Source organism: Danio rerio, chromosome 8 (genome assembly GCF_049306965.1).
Source record: "Danio rerio strain Tuebingen ecotype United States chromosome 8, GRCz12tu, whole genome shotgun sequence".
Classification (NCBI taxonomy): domain Eukaryota; kingdom Metazoa; phylum Chordata; class Actinopteri; order Cypriniformes; family Danionidae; genus Danio; species Danio rerio.
The window spans coordinates 38,458,833-38,485,284 of record NC_133183.1 but is presented as its reverse complement, the minus strand read 5'-3'; the positions used below and the strand labels follow the sequence as shown (position 1 = coordinate 38,485,284).

At 35.6% G+C, this 26,452-nt stretch overlaps 2 protein-coding genes and 2 long non-coding RNA genes across 14 annotated transcripts in view; 2 read left to right on the top strand and 2 right to left on the bottom strand.

Annotated features, from left to right (window-relative positions):
• Positions 1-2,817, top strand: part of LOC141375765 (uncharacterized) — a 44,377-nt gene extending 41,560 nt beyond the window's left edge. For all 5 annotated transcript variants that reach the window (XR_012384520.1, XR_012384519.1, XR_012384518.1 and 2 more), the window contains one exon: positions 2,105-2,817. This is a non-coding gene — a long non-coding RNA (uncharacterized lncRNA). The remainder of the gene's footprint in view (positions 1-2,104) is intronic.
• A 1,294-nt stretch (positions 2,818-4,111) lies between these two features.
• LOC141375731 (E3 ubiquitin-protein ligase RBBP6-like) lies at positions 4,112-6,216 on the bottom strand. Of its 2 annotated transcripts, XM_073910657.1 has the most exons (7): positions 5,552-6,082; positions 5,262-5,358; positions 5,083-5,158; positions 4,848-4,936; positions 4,711-4,771; positions 4,469-4,608; positions 4,115-4,373 (listed from the first exon to the last, which is right to left on the bottom strand). In XM_073910657.1, the coding sequence occupies exons 1-7, from the start codon at positions 5,709-5,711 to the stop codon at positions 4,199-4,201; spliced, it is 798 nt and encodes a 265-aa protein (XP_073766758.1). In that variant the 5' UTR covers positions 5,712-6,082; the 3' UTR covers positions 4,115-4,198. The 2 variants fall into 2 exon arrangements, with proteins under 2 accessions (XP_073766759.1, XP_073766758.1); XM_073910658.1 differs by lacking the exon at positions 4,711-4,771 and having other exon boundaries at positions 4,112-4,373; positions 5,552-6,216.
• Positions 6,217-7,531: 1,315 nt separating this feature from the next.
• LOC141375724 (E3 ubiquitin-protein ligase RBBP6-like) lies at positions 7,532-12,646 on the bottom strand. Of its 2 annotated transcripts, XM_073910640.1 has the most exons (7): positions 10,232-12,646; positions 9,942-10,038; positions 9,763-9,838; positions 9,532-9,620; positions 9,395-9,455; positions 9,153-9,292; positions 7,532-9,057 (listed from the first exon to the last, which is right to left on the bottom strand). In XM_073910640.1, exons 1-7 carry the CDS (start codon positions 10,389-10,391, stop codon positions 8,883-8,885), a joined length of 798 nt encoding a protein of 265 aa, XP_073766741.1. In that variant the 5' UTR covers positions 10,392-12,646; the 3' UTR covers positions 7,532-8,882. The 2 variants fall into 2 exon arrangements, with proteins under 2 accessions (XP_073766741.1, XP_073766742.1); XM_073910641.1 differs by lacking the exon at positions 9,395-9,455 and having other exon boundaries at positions 8,796-9,057.
• On the top strand, positions 11,177-25,854 carry LOC141375767 (uncharacterized). Of its 5 annotated transcripts, none has more exons than XR_012384533.1 (12): positions 11,177-11,287; positions 11,558-11,725; positions 12,802-12,969; positions 13,251-13,312; positions 13,592-13,670; positions 13,906-13,981; positions 14,295-14,380; positions 14,702-14,785; positions 19,409-19,460; positions 19,670-19,747; positions 21,043-21,196; positions 25,540-25,854. It is a non-coding gene; the product is annotated as an uncharacterized lncRNA (long non-coding RNA). The 5 variants fall into 5 exon arrangements; XR_012384531.1 differs by lacking the exon at positions 25,540-25,854 and adding an exon at positions 15,122-15,176 and having other exon boundaries at positions 11,562-11,725; positions 21,043-22,019; XR_012384529.1 differs by lacking the exon at positions 25,540-25,854 and adding an exon at positions 15,122-15,176 and having other exon boundaries at positions 21,043-22,019.
• Positions 25,855-26,452: the final 598 nt, after the last annotated feature.

The following is a 26,452-nucleotide window of genomic DNA, read 5'->3' as shown; positions in this document are numbered from 1 at the left end:
TAGTGTGTGCTGTGACGCGATTTTCATTTCTTGCAATGTGCGCACGTTTAAGATTTGAGGTAATAACATCGCCATGATAGTCAAAGAAATGTAAACATTCTTTTTACCCCAACACAATTTAATAGGGCGCTATAAAGGCTAAACAACTTCATTCTTATATTTGTTTAATTTTTGCAGCCTGGGGCTATACTTCTCACCATCTATTGTATCTTTTCTAAAGCATACAGTATAGTGTAAAAGCATGTTTATTACTAAGAAAAAAGAAAATGTATTTTTTAATTGATCACATCACATAATCTACTGTAGGCTACATTACACATACAGTAAGGGCTGCTCTATTATGGGTAAAATCATAATCACGATTATTTTTGTCATAATTGCAAACAAGATTATTCAAAACGATTTTTCAGCTGAAGTCAAAATTATTAGCGCTCCTGTGAATTTTTTATTTATATTTTTTTAATAAATATTTCCAAAAGGATGTTTAACAAATTCAGGATTTTTTTTACAGTATTTTCTATAATATTTTTTTTCTTCTGGAGGAAGTCTTATTTGTTTTATTTTGGCTAGAATAAAAGCAGGTTTAAATATTTTGAAACCTATTTTAAGGTCAATATTAATGACTTGCCCAATTATCCTAATTAAGCCTTTGAATTGTACTTTAATCTGAATGCTTGTACTTTGAAAAATATATAGTAAAGTATGTGCTGTCATCATAACAAAGATGAATGAAATCAGTTATAAAAAATTAGTTATTAAAACTATTATGTTTAGAAATGGGTTGAAAAAAAATCTTCTTTCCATTAAACAGAAATTGGTGGAAAATGGTTGCTAATAATTCAGGAGGGCTAATAATTCGGATTTCAACTGTATATATGCAGTTATTTTCCTCCCTGTAAATGAGCAAAGGGAAATATGTACAATAGAATAAAAATATGAAACAAACTGTGCTTTAAGCTTCTTATAAATGATCACTGAACACAGCATTTTGACACCTATTTGACCATTAAAACGCTCACAGTAAGATAACTTTAGATGTGTGTACTCTGCTCGTCTAGCCTAAGTGCACACACACAGCAGCATGTACAAATCAGATTATGAAAAATGATGAAGAGCATGCTTTTCCTTTTATCCTTTATTTTTAGTTTTTTTTTTGTTTTTATTTACACATTTTTTTAAGTGGTGAGGACAATATTCACTGGTTCCCCCCTCCTGTATAATAATTAAATGTTACATTTTTAAGAACTTCACAAATAGCCTAAATAACACTTTTCAGTATCAGTGATAATATAAATAGTAACTAATAATAATAATGATAATAATAAAAAGAAGAACAAAAAATATTAGCCTATTGATAACAATATAAGTGAGATGTTGAGGAAAAAACAGCGTAGGCTACTAACTCTCCACTGTTTTTGGTAAATTATTTGACAGAAAAGCTAACATGCTGACACATTGTCTGGATTAAGCAGACCTAGTTGGAGTCGCAATGTTTCCAGCAGCACTCAATACACGTTCAGACTTTCTATCGCAGTGCTTGTAGCGCAAATGCACAAATGCTTTTTCCTATGCTACATTTCTCGTCAATGTCTTCCATTTATCACTTTCTCTTTTGTATCTGGCCATTTTTAAATAGGGCTCTGCGATATCTGGCTGACAAAAAAATCAAAAAATAAATTTTAATTTTTATAATTTCATATATTTTTATTTTATTTTTTGTGCTCATAATATTGACCTTTGCAGTTTTTACATTTTTATTATTCAGCTAAACTAAAAAACGGAAGACTTTCTCCAGTGGAAAAATATAATAGGGAATATTATGAAATTATTGATTGCCTTTTTTTAAAATTAAGAAAAGTCTTTACATGGAAAGGTCATATCACTTTCAATAGTCCACAATGATTCAAAGCAGCTACTGAAAGTTATACTCGCATATGTTGCTGTTAAATCATGTAGTTGTGTGATGTATAACCATGGTGTAAGTGCACACCTAAGGATTAACCTTTTTTCCAAGAAAGAGACTTTTAAACGATATTGATGAACAGTTGATATGATCTATTAAAAGTCAGTGATGCTAACAGTTAATCATCTTGTTTGCTTTCAGGCTCTAGCACTGGCAGAACAACCTACATGAGAAGACCATGGACAAAAGCAGACGTGAAGGCTGTAATGAGTTCAAAAGACTGATTATTATTATACACATTTTCATTTTTTTTCCTTGTCACAGAGTGACAATATTTAACCATTTTCAAACCCACTTCTGTTCCATGCCAGTGCTTCACAGTCCATCATCACTCTAGGGTAGTCTCTACATTGCTCTACAGTTTGCCTCTGCTTCTCAACCCATGTCTGCCACTACTCCACAGTCTGGTACTGCTCCACAGTCCAGGTCCACGTCTGCTTCATGAGCCTGGGCAATACCCATCACACAAAAATACATAACCCACAAATGCAGTCCCTCAGACTAAACATTTACAACAGTGTTGAGTAGCAAAAAGACATGTTTTTTGTTTTTTATTTACATGTTTGAAAATGGTCAAATATTGTCACTGTGACAAAAAAGTGAAAATGTGTATGATATTAATTAGTCACATTATAACACATTATATTACTGTCACATTACGAAATTTAGTTTTTAATCTGTTTTGTGTTCATATCATTCTGTATGTATCATTCAATTTGTGGAATCAAACTTTTATGTCTAGTTTTATCTTTTTTTCTTTTTATCTATCTTTTTATCTATTTTTATCCATCTATTTTTTGTTCTTGTCAGAGCGATAATAGTTGATGCATTTCATAATAAAATGTATATACATGTTTAGTTCCCCTGCTGTTTTCCTGGACTTCAAAAGTAAAATAAAAAAAGTTTATTTTTTTATTTCTGTCATTGAGTGGCAATGTTTTGTATTTGACAGTATTCTAGTGCACTACCATGTTGTGTTCTAGTATAAATATTTAAATTTGAAAAAGAATAATCTGTTGAACGACTTAATTAAATCTTAAAATACCATTAGTTTGTTTATAAGCTGTAATCATTCATTCATTCATTTTCTTTTCGGCTTAACCCCTTTATTTATCAGGGGTTTCCACAGTGAAATGAACCACCAACTTATCCAGAATATGTTTTACGTTGCGGTTGTTCTTCCAGCTGCAACCCATCACTGGAAAACATCCATACACACTCATACACACACACTACGGACAATTTAGTGTATTCAATCCCCTGTACCGCTTGTCTTTGGACTGTGGGGGAAACCGGAGCACCTGGAGGAAACCCACTCCAACACAGAGAACATGCAAACTCCACACAGAGTTCACAGAGGGGAACATTTGTGCTCTGGCCAAGTAAAAGAATAAAATAATGAATATGTTATCGTACAGTTGTGCTTCTGGTTGTTCATGGTTGAAGGTTCTTTGCCAATTATGTTCTTTTTTTATCTGAAGTTGCCTTTCAAAATATCTACTGTCCTATAAAATAAGAGCAAAGGCCCTTAAACAATTAACTCTTCATACTTTAATGTTAAAATGCTGTCTTTTTCAGGTTATTGTTCAACAGTACATTAAACAGATTGTTTAACTGATACAACACAATAAGCCTACAGAATTGTTAAATCAAAAGTGTATTTTAAGCAAAATAGTATTTTGTCATTTAAGAAGTGACAGGCAGAACCTTAGCAACTGAGATGGGTTTAGCAGGTGTCTAGCTGAGGAAAGCCAGAGTCTGTTCTGTTGTCACCCTTACTGCAATAGCAGAATAGTGTGATATGTAAAATGTGTTAATCAGTCCTTTTAAACCATGAAGGGGCTAGGTTTGTGTGTAACATGTAAACAGACCTTGTAAACCATGATTTTGTCTGTCCCCATAAGCCTGTGAAATGTCACATAGTTAATTTGAGTGTGTTGTGAAACTAAAATTGCTGTTTTTAAGCGTTGTTTGCCTTTTGTAGCTCAAATAAAAAATTTTGGCACAAGTTTTATGTTCGTAGGATGTTGGCAAAGGTATGTCCCCGTAAACCACCAAAAAGTCACATTGACCTCATAAACCATGTATGCCTGTATGTGTGTGTGTGTGTTGCACTGCTGGAGTGAAGGTTAACCAGTCCACACAGTTCATGCGGCTATAATCTTTATTATCTTTTATTAATAAACTATGTACAATATTTACACGTCGGCTCCAGGTCTCTTGGATGAAGGTCTCTCAGCGACGTGGTCTCTTCTGGTCGCCGCGCGTCTCTGGTGAAGATGGGGAGCGGGACCGTTTCCCTCCGGCGTCCCGGACCGAAGATGCCGCACCTGCTGAGGACGAGGAGGGCAAAGGCTCGGTCTGGCAGGAGAAGGACGGCCTCTTTCTCTTCTCAGCAGCATAGGCCTCACTGAACAGATCGAGCGCAAACACACACAAGCAGACATCATGTGAGATTTGGACAAACACTAGAACATGCGGCTATGCCAAGTACAGTTTACTCACGCGTCTATGATGGGAATGACGTATCGGCCGCTGCCGTCTATCATGAATCCCTTTCGGTCTGGGTCGTCCACCTCCAACAGGAAGCTGCGGGGAATCCCTGTGCTCTTCCGGATGCGCTTGTGCGGCGCGGAGCGGCTGCCCTGTGAATTGAGGAGTGACAGTCAAACTCTGAGCAAACAATCTGACTGATGAGGACAAGAGCTCAAGTTCACAGCAACCGTGAGCTTGGAAAACCCAGTTACCACATTAGTGGGGCAGTGCCTAATGTGGTGTCCCGGGATCCCAAGCAGCCTCATGGCCTCACTAGTGAACATCAGAACCATGAGAATCAGCTCAGACATCTCTCACAAAGCAAACCTGTCAGTGTCTGAACGCTCACCTGCTGGAGTAGTAGCACAGGCTGGACTGGTACATCACCGCTTTCAGCTTGTCCTCCTCTGACGCCTTTGCCTCAGCCAGATTCTCAGTCTGTTTCACAGGCATTTGCACATTTGAATCTTTTTCACCCTCAACCCTTCAAACAATCTCAAATCTCCCTAAGAAGCTGAGTGCGTGTGCGTATATTGTGTGCTTTACATTGCGTTTTGCTATTGTGCTATTCATTTGTTCAATACCTTCAACAACTGCTCCAGTGAGAGGAGTGAAGGATCAGCTCTAGGTGAAGGTTCACGCCAGCGTCCAGCTTGATGTCTGCAAAACAAAGGAGCTTGTGTGACTAAAACACCAGGGACAGACCAGGAGTCTTCATATAACATCTAACAGAGGACGCGTGTGCTCATTTCACAGCACTTACCCAACAAATCTTCTGTTTGAGGACTTCAGTCCCGCCGCAGGGATCCGTCTGATGATGACCGACGTGTTTTTAGGGATGAGAGCATCATCTGTGTATTCTGACAGCAAAATAAAATCAGAATCAGCACATAATTATGGAGCACGGTATACTTTGAGAGCCATTAGCCTTTTAAAACAGCCAAAACATCCCTACATGTCAGCATCAGCACCACCTTACAGCTTCCAGAAGTGTCTGATGTAACGCATCTAATGTTAGCGTAGAACAGTTGAAGTGTCTTTTCCTCAACTCACCTTCATCAGTCTGGGCGTTGCTGATCTTCAGCTGGCAGAACTTCAGCCTCTTGCTCCTCATGATCTGCCGCTTCAGCTCCCCCGCGCTGATGTTGAGGCCTTCAAACTGGAGCGAGTCGTAGGTGAGTCGACTCTGGAACCTGTAGTGAACACAAGACATACTGAACACAAACACAAAGCACAGCGTAATAAAAAGGGTCAAACCTGAGTGATGGGAACAGCAGGCGATCAATCGACGTATCCAACGATCAATAATATCGATAATCTGGAAAAATTGTCACGGAGGACGCAGAGATCAGATGCCAATCGACACAGCGAGATTCAAACAACACCCACAGGACGGTTGTCATGGATGCTGATGATGAACACGTGACGCATGCGCTGTACAACTTCCGGCAATATTATCATTATTAATATTAATTTTATTGATAGTAGTAGTAAAATCATTGCGATAAGTATAATAAAATAAACAGCAGAACAGTTGGCCATCTCTGAATAATACACAGCGACGTTTCCCTGCACGAACGATTCAGGCCTTCGCCAAGAAGACTCGGGTGAGTCGATGATTCAGGGATTGATTCAACTGTCCGTTCATCCTATTGGCTTCTTTGGCTGAATGAATCGTTCAATGCTTTACTCAAATAAAGCGGCCTCTTGCTGCCACCTATTGGGGGTTTGCTTTTTTGTTTTCAAAAGTACTTTGACACTTTTTTAAAGGCACCTTTAAGTTCATTTTTGCACAAAAGCTCGTCTCTGTGCGTTCCAAATGGTTTGAAATTTCCTTAGCACATGGTTTTCTTGATGCGTTTGAAATTTTCAATGTAAATCCACTCGTACTTGCATTTGATCTTTATTATGCCTTAAAATCAAAACTATACTAAAGGTGTCTTATCCAAATGCAGATTTTCATTCAAAACGTTATGACAGAACCATATTACTTTACAGTGGCCCATGGATATATATATATATATATGTGTGTGTGTGTTGCTTGTTTCTTATTTACCCATGCAGTGACTTTTAGGCATAAATACTATGTAGGCTTGCTAAAGGGTTGCATGAGAAATGTCATCATCGTGAGAGCTTGACTTTTTTTTTGTCGCTGCCTTTAGTTGTGGTGAAATGAGATGCATCATGTCGTTTATCTGTTTGTGCAGTCTGTACCTTCATTTCTGAATCGTGTGGCATCGTACTTGAAGCCAAGTCATTTAGCCCAAGGCATAGTTGTCTTAGAATGAGTAGTTTGCTGATCAAATTCCACATTTTGATGAGGCAAAACACATCTTGGATGTTTTAATTACTATTTTAGGTGAAAAACAAAACAATGAGATTTGTGTAAAATCTAAAGTTAACCAAGTCCAGCCCGCCATCTTGTCCTGCCTCTCAGTTCTCTTAAGCCTTGGGCCGGCTCTGTGAAGTGGCCTCTTTTGGGCTCATCATTGAAGACCGGACGAGCTGCAACATTTCGTTCTGCCAGGTTCTGGGAGTAGATGAGCATGTCATCGCTCTAGACTATGGTCAACTTGTGAAGTTACTCATACACCTCCGCTCATGGCATATTACCATTAAAATGAAACTTTTCCAGCAGAATATGACGCTCTAAAAAAAAAAACTCCATCGGCACTGGTAACTATGAAAAACACGACTGAGCACTAATGGTACACTCAACAATTTACACTGACATTTGAAGGATCACCTGACATTAAAGACTGACGTAAGAACGCTGGAGGAACATCAAATTTTAACACGGAAGAGTTTTTTTTGTCTCTCTCAAATTAAAGCAATATTTCTTAATCTTGTTGTTTTTTTTTGTTTTTTTTACTGTACAGTTGCCCCAGGTGTTTATCAGGTGTGATGCCTGCTCATCTGACCTTTGACCTCGGCACTCAACTGCTGCCAGTTTTCTTTCAATGCCATGAGATTTCTGAATTCTACATGCAGGAACCGATGCATTCCTTTTTTTTCCTTTTTTTTTTTAAACAAAACAGATATGGCAGACACGGCCAAACATTGAAACTTTGGAGGGCATTGAGGGGAAAAAAAAGCACAATATCATCAAGGGGAATAAAAGGTTTGATCAAAGCGTGCGTTTACACACGTTCATTTAAATATGGACAAAACCAACATTGGGTTATTTTTGTTATTAGATTTAAAATGCACGGACCCTATTTGACCCAGTGTTCATATATACATATGTTTTTATGAATGAATATTTTTGCATATAAAAGATAATAAAAGACTGACTAGACAGATTAGATAGTTTAATAGACAGATTGACACGTGTAGTCATTCGTTCCTGTGTATTTGATGACTAGCTTCCAGCAGTATCTGGCTGCAGACTTGCATGCAATCTGAGACACAAAGCACTCAGCGGAGCTAGTGAGGTCACTGTGAGAGGCGGGGTTAGGGGTGCACACTCACTGACAGCCTAGATTTAGCCTGGTTTTAACCAAGCCGTCTATTAGACTTTTAACCCTTATGTATTGTTCATATTGTTCAAGTGGCTGTTTTTGCCCCCAATGACCTCCATTATAACTAAACTTGTTTTAATTGCAAAGCCATGACACCAGATAGTAACTCATTCTTTATTGTTGGTGGTTTCCCTGTTGGGATGAGATAAAATGAGTCATTTTTACTTTTGATGGTCAGTTGGCACCTTTAAACACCCCAAAAAAATGCTTGCTGGGATGGTACCAAGAGGCTGTGCTCACTTCTGGACAGAGGGGGTGTAGACTTGCAGCTAGTGCCGATAAGTGGTGCAGACGCTGAGGCTGTTCTGTATGCGAGTGTTGAGGTTTTGAAACATCAGCTGACAGCGTGTAGGTAGAGAGTAGCAGGTTCTGGGAGTAGATGAGCTTGTCACCGGTGTAGACTTTGACCGACTTGTGAAGTTACTCACAAGACCTCCGCTTATGGGACATTACCATTCAAATGAAACGTTTCCAGCAGAATATGACGCTTCAAAAAACTCCATCGGCACTGGTAACTATGAAAAACACGACTGAGCACTAATAGTGTACTCAACACTTTACACTGACATTTGAAGGATCACCTGACATTAAAGACTGAAGTAAGAACGCTGAAAAAAACCCATCAGATTTTAGCCCAGAAGAGTTTCTCTTTTCCTAAATTAAAGCAAAACTTCATGATATTGTGTTTATGAATTCATTCGTGTGTGTGTGTGTGTGTGTGTGTGTGTATGTGTGTGTTGCACTGCTGGAGTGAAGGTTAACCAGTCCACACAGTTCATGCGGCTATAATCTTTATTATCTTTTATTAATAAACTATGTACAATATTTACACGTCGGCTCCAGGTCTCTTGGATGAAGGTCTCTCAGCGACGTGGTCTCTTCTGGTCGCCGCGCGTCTCTGGTGAAGATGGGGAGCGGGACCGTTTCCCTCCGGCGTCCCGGACCGAAGATGCCGCACCTGCTGAGGACGAGGAGGGCAAAGGCTCGGTCTGGCAGGAGAAGGACGGCCTCTTTCTCTTCTCAGCAGCATAGGCCTCACTGAACAGATCGAGCGCAAACACACACAAGCAGACATCATGTGAGATTTGGACAAACACTAGAACATGCGGCTATGCCAAGTACAGTTTACTCACGCGTCTATGATGGGAATGACGTATCTGCCGCTGCCGTCTATCATGACTCCCTTTCGGTCTGGGTCGTCCACCTCCAACAGGAAGCTGCGGGGAATCCCTGTGCTCTTCCGGATGCGCTTGTGCGGCGCGGAGCGGCTGCCCTGTGAATTGAGGAGTGACAGTCAAACTCTGAGCAAACAATCTGACTGATGAGGACAAGAGCTCAAGTTCACAGCAACCGTGAGCTTGGAAAACCCAGTTACCACATTAGTGGGGCAGTGCCTAATGTGGTGTCCCGGGATCCCAAGCAGCCTCATGGCCTCACTAGTGAACATCAGAACCATGAGAATCAGCTCAGACATCTCTCACAAAGCAAACCTGTCAGTGTCTGAACGCTCACCTGCTGGAGTAGTAGCACAGGCTGGACTGGTACATCACCGCTTTCAGCTTGTCCTCCTCTGACGCCTTTGCCTCAGCCAGATTCTCAGTCTGTTTCACAGGCATTTGCACATTTGAATCTTTTTCACCCTCAACCCTTCAATCTCAAATCTCCCTAAGAAGCTGAGTGCGTGTGCGTATATTGTGTGCTTTACATTGCGTTTTGCTATTGTGCTATTCATTTGTTCAATACCTTCAACAACTGCTCCAGTGAGAGGAGTGAAGGATCAGCTCTAGGTGAAGGTTCACGCCAGCGTCCAGCTTGATGTCTGCAAAACAAAGGAGCTTGTGTGACTAAAACACCAGGGACAGACCAGGAGTCTTCATATAACATCTAACAGAGGACGCGTGTGCTCATTTCACAGCACTCACCCAACAAATCTTCTGTTTGAGGACTTCAGTCCCGCCGCAGGCATCCGTCTGATGATGACCGACGTGTTTTTAGGGATGAGAGCATCATCTGTGTATTCTGACAGCAAAATAAAATCAGAATCAGCACATAATTATGGAGCACGGTATACTTTGAGAGCCATTAGCCTTTTAAAACAGTCAAAACATCCCTACATGTCAGCATCAGCACCACCTTACAGCTTCCAGAAGTGTCTGATATAACGCATCTAATGTTAGCGTAGAACAGTTGAAGTGTCTTTTCCTCAACTCACCTTCATCAGTCTGGGCGTTGCTGATCTTCAGCTGGCAGAACTTCAGCCTCTTGCTCCTCATGATCTGCCGCTTCAGCTCCCCCGCGCTGATGTTGAGGCCTTCAAACTGGAGCGAGTCGTAGGTGAGTCGACTCTGGAACCTGTAGTGAACACAAGACATACTGAACACAAACACAAAGCACAGCGTAATAAAAAGGGTCAAACCTGAGTGATGGGAACAGCAGGCGATCAACCGACGTATCCAACGATCAATAATATCGATAATCTGGAAAAATTGTCACGGAGGACGCAGAGATCAGATGCCAATCGACACAGCGAGATTCAAACAACACCCACAGGACGGTTGTCATGGATGCTGATGAACACGTGACGCATGCGCTGTACAACTTCCGGCAATATTATCATTATTAATATTAATTTTATTGATAGTAGTAGTAAAATCATTGCGATAAGTATAATAAAATAAACAGCAGAACAGTTGGCCATCTCTGAATAATACACAGCGACGTTTCCCTGCACGAACGATTCAGGCCTTCGCCAAGAAGACTCGGGTGAGTCGATGATTCAGGGATTGATTCAACTGTCCGTTCATCCTATTGGCTTCTTTGGCTGAATGAATCGTTCAATGCTTTACTCAAATAAAGCGGCCTCTTGCTGCCACCTATTGGGGGTTTGCTTTTTTGTTTTCAAAAGTACTTTGACACTTTTTTAAAGGCACCTTGAAGTTCATTTTTGCACAAAAGCTCGTCTCTGTGCGTTCTGACCGATCGCCCGGTCCCCACTATGTTTTGCCTTTAAAAGACTCAGGGGGCGTTGCTGATATGCCTAGTGCAGTTTTTTCACTGATCCCCACCTTGACCATTTACCTGAATTGAGTGTGTAAGTGTGTGTCGGCGCACTGCTCTATAGCGGTCCTGTAGTCGGATGGCGGTACTGCACCCTGACACACACGACGCAATTCACACACTCTGTCTACTGCACATGCGCAATCTCATAAATGAATCCGACTTTAATCAACTTAATTAAGATCTATCATCAAATTATTCGAATTTTTGGGTAAGTTAGAATGTTTTTCACCATCATAATGTAATAAAATAGGTTATATGACAAATACTTATGTTGCATATTTTGACAGTTATCAGGTATAGTTAATTAAATGTTTTAACGAATTTCCTGGGTGTTTTAATCGATGTTGTTTCAAATTACGTATTAATATAACACTGATAAGACACAAACTACAGTTCGGTATGTAATTTAACTTGTTTACACGAGTAAAAGTTACTCGCGCTAATGTGCTAACGTGCTAACTGCCCGGTGCTACGTGAGTCAGAGGCCGGGGTGGAGTGCATGAGCCGCGGTCAGACAGTCACCAATCACCGGGCGGCTAAATGGATCGACGGAGGATAAAACCATTAAAAGATGCGGAGAAACACATCACCAGCTCCACTGACAAGACCCATTCACTGGAAACCGAATATATAGAAGGTTACTAAGGTATGTTTTCAAAGTTCTTGTATCGTACTTTTTAAATGGTTAATTGCTTTAAACATTTAACGTTAATCCTGAAATAACACTATTATATACTATTTATACGTTAATGTAGTAATATAGAGGTTATAATTAAAATGTGGGGCTATCTGGTCCTAGAAATGTACTTAATTTATTGTTCTATGACGTGTAGAAACGTTTTATTTTAGATAAATAATTATAATACATAAATGTTCACTGTGTGTGTTTTATTTATTTATTTGCTGTCAACTGGTAGCCTTTTACAATAAGGTTAAATTAGTTAATGCTGGTTAATGCATTTACTAACATGAACAATAAATAATACTTTATTACAGTATTTGTTCATGTTTGTTAACTTTAGTAAATGAAAATAAAGTTGTTCATTACTAGTTGAACACGCACAATGCATTAATTATTGCAATGCATTATTACTGGTACAAGCATGAATTTAGATTTGAATAATGCATTAGTAATTAGTAAATGTTAAACTGATTAATAAATGCTGTACATGCATTGTTCATTACTAGGTCATGTTAGTAAGTAGTAGTACATTAACTAATAAAACCTGATTGTAAAGTGTGACCTGTAAACAATTAAAGTGGAAAAAAAGTTCTTTAAAACTGTCCTAAGAAAGAAGAACAGGTGTTCAATAGTATTAGAACAACATTGAGGAAAGATTCTGATCCACTTCAAAAGGTTTACTGTATTTATAATTCACACACAGAGAGGATGCTAATGTGAGGTTTTTGTAGTTTTTGAACCCTACACATTTCATTAAATCTTTTAGGTCAGAGTTTGCGTTGTCCACATTTATTAAAGGAAGTTTTGTGGTTGAGTACAAATGATAGAGCTTGTGGAAGCAAAGCATATATGAGATATAATAAAAATACTGTCTTTATGTTTGACTTTATATGGTAAAACAAGAACAGGTGGTTAAGTGTTTTCCCCATTCAAATGTACATGTATATATTATATTCATTGTGTTTGTATTCATGCCATAGTTTAGCTTTTTATTGCTATGAGAGGGCATAATTAAAATGTTGCTTGCTCTTTTCTCTTAGTTTTGCAGCATTGATGCCGATCATGAGGACGATCTGCACCCTAACTGCACTGTCAATAAGATCGTTGTTCAGAGAAAACCTCATTTGTGCCTTTTTGCAATCAGGGATATTTTCTTTGGAGAGGAAGTAACGTTTGACTATGGCGCATGTGATTGGCCTTGGAGAAAGGTTTGACATTTTGATTACTTAATACATTAATCCTTAATACATTCAGCAAAGCTAAGAGTTTTTTAATGTTAATATAGATTAAGGGTAAATCTGTTCAAAAATAAAGAGTTTGCATCATCCATAAGAGATAATGAAATCAATCTCTTAATATCTTCTTGTCTTAATGGGTAAAAAAGTTTAATTAATTGGGTAATGCTTTACTTTAAAGGGGGGTTCATAAGACTGTCATGAAAGCTTTATAGTCATGACATGACTTATATAACAAAGCTGTTTTTAAATAGCTTTCATTGAAGGATGCCCATATGACCGCAGAAGAAAACTGCTCCGACAACTCTCTGATGAGGTATGTTTATTAGTATTATTATTATTATTATTATTAGTAGTAGTAGTAGTAGTAGATGTTGTTGCTGTAGTAGTGCATTTAATTGTAATTATTTAACTTAGTGTGTGTCCTAATTTATGAACATATGCAATAGTGTAACATTGTGGGGACCAGAGGCATGTTAGAGAAGCTGTGAAACACACTTAGTCCTCAATACACACACAGTACGGTCTGACATAGTGGGGACCAGGAGCCCTGAGTACTACTGTCTAATTATTATTTTGTGTTTTTTATATTCAGCTTTCTTTGAAGTATGATCATATGACGAGAAGAAGAGAACTGCTCTGCTCCGGTAGGAGACCCACAACCCTCTGATGAGGTGTGTTTAAATTTAATAATAATAATAATTATTAGTAGTAGTAGAAGTAGAAGTAGAAGTGTGTGTCCTAATTGGTGAACGTATGCACTAGTGTAACATTGTGGGGACCAGAGGCATGTTAGAGAAACTGTGAAACACACTTAGTCCTGAATACACACTCAGTACGGTCTGACATAGTGGGGACCGGAACCCTTGAGTACTGCTGTCTAACTAATATAAATTTTTTTATTTTCAGCTTATATTGAAGGATGACCATATGACAGAGGAAGAGAACTGCTCTGCTCCAGTACGTGACCCACAACTCTGATGAGGTGTGTTTAATGTTGTTGTTATTATTAGTAGTAGTAGTAGTAGTAGTAGTAGTTGTAGTAGTTGTTGTTGTAGTAGTAGTGCATTTAATTGTAATTATTTTCTTAATCAAAATCTAGAAATGAAATAGAGTGTGTGTCCTAATTGGTGAACCCATGCACTAGTGTAACATTGTGGGGACCAGAGGCATGTTAGAGAAGCTGTAAAACACACTTAGTCCTGAATACACACAGTAAGGTCTGACATAGTGGGGACCGGGACCCTTGAGTACTACTGTCTAACTAATATATATATATATTTTTTTTTATTATTCAGCTTTTATTGAAGGATGGAAGGATGACCATATGACAGAGGAAGAGAACTGCTCTGCTCCAGTACGTGACCCACAACTCTCTGATGAGGTGTGTTTAATGTTGTTGTTATTATTTTTATTAGTAGTAGTAGTTGTAGTAGTTGTTGTTGTAGTAGTAGTAGTGCATTTAATTGTAATTATTTAACTTAATCAAAATATAGAAATGAAACAGAGTGTGTGTCCTAATGTATGAATGTATGCACTAGTGTAACATTGTGGGGACCAGAGGCATGTACCAGAGGCATGTTAGAGAAACTGTGAAACACACTTAGTCCTGAATACACACAGTAAGGTCTGACGTAGTGGGGACCGGGACCCTTGAGTACTACTGTCTAACTAATATATATATATATATTTTTTTATTATTCAGCTTTTATTGAAGGATGGAAGGATGACCATATGACAGAGGAAGAGAACTGCTCTGCTCCAGTAGGAGACCCACAACTCTGATGAGGTGTGTGTATAATAATAATAATAACAATTATTATTATTATTATTATTATATTATTATTATTATTATTAATATTATTAGTTGTAGTAGTAATAGTAGTTGTTGTTGTAGTAGTAGTGCATTTAATTGTAATTATTTAACTTAATCAAAATATAGAAATGAAACAGAGTGTGTGTCCTAATTGGTGAACATATGCACTGACATTGTGGGGACCAGAGGCATGTTAGAGAAGCTGTGAAACACACTTAGTCCTCAATACACACACAGTAAGGTCTGACATAGTGGGGACCGCGACCCTTGAGTACTGCTGTCTAACTAATATATATTTTTTATATTCAGCTTTTATTGAAGGATGACCATATGACAGAGGAAGAGAACTGCTCTGCTCCAGCACGTAACTCACAACTCTGTTATTGCATATCAGATTCAACGAACCGTTTACTACGGATTTCATGTAATTTTGATAACTGTGCATTAATCAGATGTCATCAAGCTGCTGTGCCGTCAGCCAATCGTTGTATTGCTGATAATGATTTTGAGGATCGATAGATCTGTCACAACACACAGTCACAACACCTCTCAGATCAGTTTAATCTGATTCGCAAACTTTTTTGAAGAACCAAATTAGCCTAAGATGAGTTATCAAGATTAAAAGATCCAGGATCTGTAATATATTCTTAGATTATTTAAGCGAGGTCCGAAGAACAGACCCCTGGACCCTTGAGTACTACTGTCTAAATTATATTTTTCAAAATAAAAATTATAAATTATATATAAAAATATATAAAATATTTTTTATAAAATATTTATAAAATTATATATAAAATATATATTTTTAATTATATACAGTTGAAGTCAGAATTATTAGCCCCCTTGTTTATTTCTTGTACTAAATTTCTGTTTAATAGAAAGCAGATTTTTTAAACACATTTCTAATCATAACAGTGTTAATAACTCATCTCTAATAACTGATTTATTTTCTCTTTGCCATGATGACAGTAAAAATTATTTGACTAGATATTTTTCAAGACACTTCTATACAGCTTAAAGTGACATTTAAAGGCTTCACTAAGTTAATTAGGGTAACTAGGCAAGTTATTGGAGGGATAATAATATTGACCTTAAAATGGTTCATAAAAAATTAAAACTGCTTTTATTCTAGCTGAAATAAAACAAATAAGACTTTCTCCAGAAGAAAAAAATATTATCAGACATACTATGAAAAAATTCCCTGCTCTGTTACACATCATTTGGGAAATATTTGTAAAAAAGTTTTAAAAAGGTGGGCTGACTTCAACTGTATATACTTTATATATATATATATATATATATATATATATATATACAGTTGAAGTCAGAATTATTAGACCCCTTGGAATTTTTCTCTTCTTTTTTAAATATTTCCTAAACGATGTTTAACAGAGCAAGGAAATTTTCACAGTGTGTCTGATAATATTTTTTTCTTCTGGAGAAAGTCTTATTTGTTTTATTTTGACTAGAATAAAAACAGTTTACATTTTTTTAAACACCGTTTAAGGGACAAAATTATTAGCCTCTTTAAGCTATATTTTTTTCTCGATAATCTACAGAACAAACCATCATTATACAATAACTTGACTAATTACCCTAACCTGTCTAGTTAACCTAATTACCCTAGTGAAGCCTTTAAATTTCACTTTAAGCTGTATAGAAGTGTCTTAAAGAATATCTAGTCTAATATTATTTACTGTCGTCATGGCAAAGAGAAAATAAGTCCATTATTAGAAATGATTATTAGAAATAGTTATTAAAACTATTATGTTTAGAAATGTGTTGAAAAAAATCTTCTCTCCGTTAAACAGAAATTGGGGAAATAATAAACAAGCTGTCTAATAATTCAGGGGGGCTAATAATTCTGACTTCAACTGTATATAAAGAGTTTCATTGCAGAACGAGATATATCCATTTAAAAAAATGTTGGTAATTTTGACATTATTTTTCAGGACATCAACAGTCAAGTTCATTCACAATTTTTGTACATTAAACTATAACTTGAGCTCAGTGAAGGCCAGGGGTCCGTTCTTCGTACGTGGATTACTCAGTTAGCTGGATTTGGATGTTGACGATTTGACACGATCCAGGATCGTTTCGTTCTTCAAAGCTGATCCGAGAGTTGTTGTCATGGCAACAGTTCTGCTAGCTTAAACCTGATCGGGAGCAGGTTCAAATTATATAAACAGGATTAGATCGGCTTAGTTAAAGCAAAGATAATACAGAAAGTATGTTCCGAATTCTGATATTTTCTTACAGTAGTAGTTATATACACTTGGGAAAATAATACATAATTTATATATATATATATATATATATATATATATATATATATATATATATATATATATATATATATATATATATATATAAAGTTATAGTCATTAATAAAATAAATAAAGTTATACACATTAATAAAACGTATGCAATCTGCACCCTCGAAATTAAAGTACAAAGACTGCCACCTGGTGCAAAGAGAAAACTTATTGATATGAACTTTTTAGATCGCTTTAGAACAAATTGTGTATAATAGAAATGCACAATATGTGACTTTTTTTTAAAGCAATAATACATTTATGCAGTCATAAACATGTTTTGATAGTTAATATGTCAGTGATTTGATGCCTCATAAAAGTTGCAGACACCTTTACCAATATGAAAATGCTTTTGTAAACAACCAGTTATTCTTTATACACCGATTAAAAAATGGCTACTATAATAAAGCAAATCTTTTCTAAATGTAGAACTAAATAGCCTACATTGATTTGCATTGAAATACATGATAAATACTCTTGACACATGAAAGTGTAAAGCCTGCAGCTCACAACAAATGTGGAAGGTTATTGCGTGTCATATTTAACAAGCCGTTTACTGCTAATTTGACGTAATTTTGCTCACATGGATAATTGAATATTAATCAGATGATGTCATTACGCTGCTATGCCGTCAGCCAATCGTTGCATTGCTGATCATGATTTCGAGGATCGATAGATCTGTCCTTCACAACACACGCAGCGATCTCAGATCAGTTTATCCAGACATTCTAATCTGATTCGCGAACTTGTTTGAAGAACCAAATTAGCGAGAGATCAGTTATCAAGATGAACAGATCCAGGATCTGCCAAATAATCTTAGATCATTTAAGCGAGGTACGAAGAACGGACCCCAGGAACACAATATTTTCAAATCCAGGATATTATTTATTTAATTTTATGTCTATAATTAAGTAAAAAAAAACATGCCAAAATGCTACATATTAATCCAACCCACATTGTCAAACATGGAATAATATATGCAAAGATTGATTAATAATAATAAGATTCTAAGTTAGATTTGGCCAGAATGTACATAACATGAACATAACATAACATAACTTTTTTTTTTTTTTTTTTTGCAAAACGCTACATCCACCTTAGGCTATATTATACTACATTAATACCATTACCAAAAGCTAGTGAATCAATGTTTTGTTTGATAAGTAAGATTAAGTTAGTTAGATAAATGACCTTTAGCTTGGTACAGAAAGAGTGGGGGGCGGCTCCTTCCACACCGCTGCAGAAAACCAAACCTGTATGATTAGAGCGGGCGGAGCTGAGTCCGTGACACAAACTTGCCTCGCTATGTCATATTTAATGAATTATTTCACTGTAATAATAATAATAGCTTATTTATTTGGTTGCAAAAAAGCTAAACCGTTTTCTCCATAACAACATGTGCCCTTTAAGTTCCTTTGTAATAAATCAACAACAACAAGAATTAATTTTAAATAATAGCTGCAACCACATAAATAAATCTTCAGATAGGCTACTCAGCTACATTTAAGAAATTATTTAAAAAATAAACTTATAAAGAACACTTGCAGACAGGTATCTTGTGATGGGGAGTAGGAAAAAAGGCGCTCCTAGGCCTTCTCTTGACATCAGTGGAGACTCGTTCCCTGCTGCATTTGTGTATTGTTGACGCAGAAGTATCTTATTCTGGTCCACTTTTGTGGCCTTTTTATAATTTTTTGTGAAGTTGAAGACTTCATCTTCTATCGCTAAATCAATGAGCAAACTCTGAGCACTTCACCGGCGATGACTCTCTTCCCAGGGGATGCTGAGCTCGCGCCGCATCCTGAACGCTCTCTAACTGTTATATTGCACTTTGTAAAGAAACTGGTCTGACGCATATTGCGTTTTGTGAAAAAAAATACGTTTTGTACTTGGCCTAAAATGTGCATTCTTAAATGTTATTAATGGCAGCAATTGACACATAGATTAAGGTACATCTGAACAGTGATTTCCAATAATAAAATCCAAATGTCAAAAAATGCCGTTTATCGCATTTTGCAACCAAACTCTTCATATGTATGTGTGTGTTATGACTGTATGACTGCAGAAGAGAACTGCTCTGTTCCCACAACTCAGTTTTTCTGGGACTTGAAAACAGACGCTCAGCAGATTTTAAAGGGGGGAATCTTGATCAAATCGTGGGTTTACACACAAACATGTAATACAGTGCCAGATTTTCTGGATGTTATATACACATTTGTATTTGCAAACATATACCATATTGTTTTAAATGATGTATTTTTGTGTGGGTTTTTACATTCAGAGAAAGTTACAGTGGATCGTGATTTTGGAGGAGGTGAAGTCCAATCTAAAAGGTAAAAATATTATTTATTTTTCTGATCAGAATTTTTCTTTTTTCAGAATGTTTATTTTTATCATGATATGTATGTGCTATGTTTGAAAACTATTTTTAAGCTACCATCACACGCTTTTACCCATTAAAAAGAACAACACAAAATCAAATAAATATTTTGGTAAGCTTTATGCAGAGAAGTCAACTCTCAGACTTGATTTTTACTTTCAGAGTCCCCTCAAGTATCATCACCATGGTACAGTGTCTGTGAAGATAGTGATGCAGACCCAGCATTCACAAAAAAGAGAGGTATGATCATTAAAGTTAATTTGTGACTGACTTGTTTTATTGTACAAGTCCAAATGCACAAGCTCATTTACATAACATGTAGGGTAAAACTGGACAGAAGCACATTACTTCCATGATGATTTCAGTACAGTTGCACTTGATGTCTCATTTCATGTTAGTTAAACAATATTGCTAAATACTTTGAAAAAATATACTAATTGCATATCTGGTTACACTTTATTTTGATAATTTACTTTACTACTACTACTAACTACAAGTAACTGCAACTACTTGTCAACTAACAGTATTAGACTGTTAGAATCAACACTGCTAATGCTCTACTAAATTTATATAAGAATTAGTCATATTGTACTAATTTTGAGCGTAACCTAACAGTCTGCTGTACTATTTACTGAGACCAATGAGAGTTGGTTTTATTGAGGTAACCTTAACTGTCAGCTAATACTCTACACTCTAAAATTAATAAAAAAATAAGTAATAATAATTAAATTAGCAGTTTTTCATAATTTGTTTTTATGAAATCTGTTTGTTTCTGCTTTTGAATTGCATTATGGGATCTTGATCTTTCTTCCAACAACTTTTAATCTTAAAAAGTAAAAAAAAGTGACTTTTTGTTTGGGTTGTTGTTGTACATTATGCTACAGAAACCTTGTAATAAACTGCCGGTACATTTTCTGTTATTCTAAAGACTTATTTATCTCTATATATTATTTCTTATACATTATATTATTTCAAACTACTAAAATGTCAGTAAAAGTCACTTTGTTAAACTGTAGAGTTGAATTTTCAACATCAAAAGTGCACAGAGCAGAGATCAACATCCCATAATGCAATTCACCACCACAAAAAAACAAACAAAAAAAAAACACTTGTAAATCACAAAATACAGGAACTGGTAATGAACAGATATCTGTTACAGTGTAGTGTTTTGAGCTAAACTTGAGCTAACAGTCTGCTAATACTCTACTGATAATCAGATGAGCGTTAGTCTTATTGAAATACTCTAATACATAATACTTTACGGTGAGATAATTAACGTAGTTGCAGAGTTACGCATAGTTAGAAGAATGTCTAAACTGGACTATGGAATAAAGTGTAACCCCATTAACCAGATTTGAAGTTAATAGGAAGTATTTTTTAATCCATCTCCATCTTAAGTATTTTTAATAATAGGCAAGACATATTTTTCTAGCATTTTCTATCACAATATTAAACTAACATAACAGCACATGTTGTAAAAATGACTGAACATTTATGCAACTAAAACTACTTTTTTATATTTTAACCACCCATAGGTCCCATAAAGAGAAGATCCTGGAGCAAACAGGAAGTACATGCTGTGGTGAAAGCTGAACCATTGGCTCTAAAAACCAGAGATCAGCTTTGGATTTTTATATTAAAAACTGAATCTCGGCTCTTTAGATAAAAAATCTGAATAACACTTTTATAGTAAGTATACACTATACATCATTAGTTTAGCACTAACTCTACATTAATAGACTTTAGGAAGCAGTTTATAAATACAGCTTCAAACGCTGTATTCTTGACTTGACTTAATTGTATTTTCATGCTTTGTTACTGATTCATTTTTCATTACTATATTATGTATTGCATTATTTACAAACTATTTGTATATAAGAGTAGTTGGTGGTTTTTAAGATAATTCAGAATGAGTTATTAAATGATTAATAAACTATTCAAATGAGCATTTATACATGTTATATTCAGGCATATAGTAATTGTAACCATGTGTGTTAGTAAATGCTATAATAACACAACTTCATGCAGTTTTGTGACCTAAGGACTGTTTATAGTTGATAAATCCCTTATAAATGTCAATTTAAGGCTCAGTATCTAATGAACAATAAATCTTTGCAATCTTATTAAAAAAATTCTGTAAAGTTTAAACATTGCAAAATAAAAATACAACATCATTTCAAAACAACAATTAACAATATGACAATATTCATTTCAGTGTTTCTGTGATGTTTGCACTGTACAGTAATTTTATATTTTGATAAGATTGCAAAGATTTATTTTTCATTAGATAGTTTCATTTGTGTATCTTGAAATTAATGGAAAAAAAAAAAATATATATATATCTTCTTTGGCCTTAGTCCCGTATGATTGCGGGGTCGGCTCTTTTTGGAACAAGTCCTTCAGTTTTAGACTTGTCCATATGATAACGACTTTTTTACACCTTCCGGCCAGCCTGTCATATGGGCCTGTCACACTCATACACTAGGGACAATTTAGCCTTCCCAATTCACCTGTAGCATGTCTTTGGACTGTGCCTTTGCACCCGGAGGAAACCCACACGAATGCAGGGAGAACATGCAAACTTCTCACAGAAATGCCAACTGAACCGAGGTTCAAACCAGTGACCCAGCGACCTTCTTGCTGTGAGGCGACAGCACTACCTACCGCGCCACTGCTTCACCATATATATATATATGTATATATATATATAAAGCTATAAATCACTCCCCCTTTTAATTTATTTCTTTTTTTCTGTGTAGAATATAGCTGAGATTTTAATTTTCATTTATAAGGGATTTATAAAGCATCAATAGTCCTCACTTTAGATTAGCTCACAAAACTGCATGAAGTTGAGTTTATAAAGCATTTATTATTAGACAGAGTAACCATTACTATATGCCTGATTAATAAGATATATAAATGTTGGGTAACACTATAATAACTGCACACAATGAATTATTTATGAAACATTAGCAAATAGTTAGTTGAACGTTTGTTAAGCATTAACGCTACATTAATAGACATTAGTAAGCAGTTTATAAATTATATTTATAAATATAAATTACAAATATTATTGACTTATAAGCACAATTATAATGTGCTTAATGATTGTTTTTATACTTGGTAAATAATGCAATACTTAATTTAGTAATGAAAAATACATCATTAACAAACCAGATATTTAAAAGTAGTAGGTGTTTTTTTTTTAGATAATTCAGAATGTGCAAGTAAATGATTAATAAACTATTCAAAATAACATTGATAATTCTTATTATTCAGGCATATAATAAGTTGTTTAGTATGTTAATAAATGCTTTATGAACTCAACTTTATGCAGTTTTGTGATCTAATCTAAAGCGAGGGCTATTCATGCTTTATAAATCCATTATAAATGACAATATAAGGCTCAGTTACATTATATACAGGGAAAAAATGACTATTAATTTCTACTTATTACAAGATGCTCAAATGAAACTGTATCAAATGAAAAGTAAATCATTGCAATCTTGTCTAAATATAAAATTGCTTTACACGTAATGTATTGTTAAATTATTATATTGTTGTTTTATCAAATGATGTTGTATTTCGACACTCCTGTTATTCAGCAATGTTTAAAATTTACAGTAATTGTATTTGTTTAGGTACGATTGCAAATACTTATTGTTTATTTGATACACAGTAGGTAGTGCTGTCACCTCACAGCAAGAAGGTCGCTGGTTCGAGCCCTGGCTGGGTCAGTTGGCATTTCTGTGTAAAGTTTGCATGTTCTCCCTGTGTTGGTGTGGGTTTCCTCCAGGTGCTCCTACATGCGGTACAGGTGAATTGGGTAGCCTAAAATGGTCCGTAGTAAATGAGTGTGTATGTGTATGGATGTGTCCCAGGGATGGGTTGCAGCTGGAAGGGCATCCGCTGCATAAAAACATGCTGGATAAGTTGGTGGTTCAATCCGCTGTTGCGACCCCGAATTAATAAAGAGAGAAAACCAAAATGAAAATAAATGAATAAATGAATGATTCTGAGCCTTTAATTGTCATTTATAAGGGATTTATAAAGCATCAATATTCCTCACTTTAGATTAGATCTCAAAACTACATGAAGTTGAGTTAATAAAGCATTATTTAACATGCAGAAAAACGTATTATATGCAGGGCTCCAAACCGGTTCAAGGAACGGAAACGAAAAACAGAATCAAATGACATTTTTCAGGAACAGAAACGAAAACCGAAAAAAAAAGATCAACTTTAATCGTTCTGAACAGAAATGTTTACAGTTAAACGGTTAATAATGTTATTTTATCGTTCTCTTTATTATATTATTTTTGGGAGACAAAAAGCATTAATTTAAAGCATGTGAACAAATGCGACGGTGACGCTCGTTTTTATATAAACTATAAATGTCTGGCCGTGATGCGTATTTAGGCCTATGCCAGTCTATAAAAGATAATGTAGCTTAAAACACTTTAAAATTTTAGAGAACGTAATACAGTTTGCACAACCGATGTTTGGTCTTAATAACCTGCCCATAATTAAACGTCATGTAGCCTACTTTTTGATTACTTGACCAGCGGATTAATGGCAGCACCAGCGGATAAACGAGATCTGAGCATAATAGGTATGACCAATATGTGCATAACCAATATGCAAAGTCAAGAGAGTGCACGACTCCATAGGGTAACGTAGCCTAAACTGCGCACACTTGATTATGTAATGTGTGAAATCGTGGACGCATCTCAAAGAGCAAAGCATAACTTATTAAATGCCCATGCTTAATCGGTCATCGATAAGGTCTATCGGTTTCAAAGGGTTAACGACAATAAATCAATCGAGTAATCGTTAGCATCCCTAGTTTAATCAATGAATGTGTTAAATTTTATATTTATATTAAAGATGAATAAGGCAAGAATATGATAATGATACATTTTAGATTTTTACACCTACAAAAATATCTTGTGGTAGTGCACTTGTTTAATAAAAATCTTTGTAAATAGGTTATCTGTAAAAAACGCAATCAGAGCCAATGACATGTAGAAGTAGTGTTGCCTAAACGGCTATTAAATTTCTATTAAAATTAAAACCAAAGTATAAATCATTGCATTTTTCGTTTGATAAAAATATACAGAAACGAAATAAAATCATAAGGATGCTAGTTTGTAATTTATGTTAATAATAAATAAATTACATGCTTAGACTATAAGCTGTTTGGTGTTTAATTTTGCATGAGCAAATAGCAGTATAGCCTAAAGTAAATTTTTAAAAAAGATTTTACTAATATTAATAATAATGGATATAATAAATTTAAATAATAATTGCACTGTGCAGTGTACTAAATATTTGTATTAGGCTACATGACTGAAAAACTATTTCATAACAATTTTCATAATTTTTACTGCTATTTCATATTATACAACATCTAAATGTAGGGCCGGGCCTGCGCTCGATACCAAGGAGTGGGGCTGTGTGTAGAGGGAACCGATTGGATTTTCTTTTTTTTTTTTCTTTTTTTTTTAGCCCTGATTATATGCCTGAATAGTAAATGTATAAATGTTCATTTATATAGTTTTTTAATCATTTATTTACTCATTCTTAATGATCTTAAAAAACACCAATTATTCTTAGACAGTTTGTAAATAATGCAATACTTCATTTAGTTATGAAAAATGAATTATAAACAAAGTATGAAAACACAAAAATTGAGCACATTACACATGCTTATAAGTCAACAATAGAGCATCTAGCTGTGTTTATAAACTGCTTACTATTAATGTAGAGTTAATGCTTAACAAATGATGTCTATTTGGAGTTTTGGTGGCTTGGTTATATGATGAAGGTCTCTTTGCATTTGTGGGGTTCAGTTCTTTATTAATATATTTTAAAATATTTTTAATGTTTTTTTTTTCAAATAGTTAAAATACGACAGAAACAGAAATAGAACATACTGGTGGGTTTTAAGAGTTTACCCAAAAATGTACATTATATTATTAATAACTTGCCCTCATCTCACTCTAATCCCCTGAGACCTTCATTCTTCTTCAGACTCAAAGGAAGATAACTTAGATGAAGTGCAAGAACTCCTCATCCTCCATAGACAGCAAGGGATTGAAACAATTTGAAGGAGAGGAATTAATAAAAGAATCTTCATTTTGAGGTGAACTAACCGTTTAATATTATTTGCTATTGCACTTAACTAAATGTGCACGCAGACATGGAAGAGTTATGTGGAAGCTTGTTATACCCAATGAGAACTGCTTTTAGACAAGCAAGAGAGTTTCATGGATTTTGTGTTTACTGTTTTTTTTGTGTTTAAAGGTTTTGTGGAAATTATTTATAATAAATATAACATTTATTAAATCTATTCTGGACCATTTCCTGTTTGGATCTTGAGGTTCCTTCTGTATTCAATTACATTTTTTATAAACTGACCTGCTCTTCAAATGAAAATTCTAAAGCAGTTTACTGTCAAATTACTTGATTGAGGTTTAAAATTTAATATTAGTAAGGGTGCTGATCTGATCCCCACGTTGCCTAAAAACCGGTAATGTGTGTGTAGAACTGGTCCTTACTTTGACTAAAAAACGGTAATGTGTGTGTAGATCTGGTCCTTACTTTGACTCAAAACCAGTGATGTGTGTGTAGATCTGGTCCCTACTTTGACTCAAAACCAGTGATGTGTGTGTAGATCTGGTCCTTACTTTGACTTAATACCGGTAATGTGTGTGTAGACCTGGTCCTTACTTTGACTCAATACCAGTAATGTGTGTGTAGATCTGGTCCCTACTTTGACTTAATACCGGTAATGTGTGTGTAGATCTGGTCCTTACTTTGACTTAATACCGGTAATGTGTGTGTAGACCTGGTCCTTACTTTGACTCAATACCAGTAATGTGTGTGTAGATCTGGTCCCTACTTTGACTCAATACCGGTAATGTGTATCTGGAACTGGTCCTTA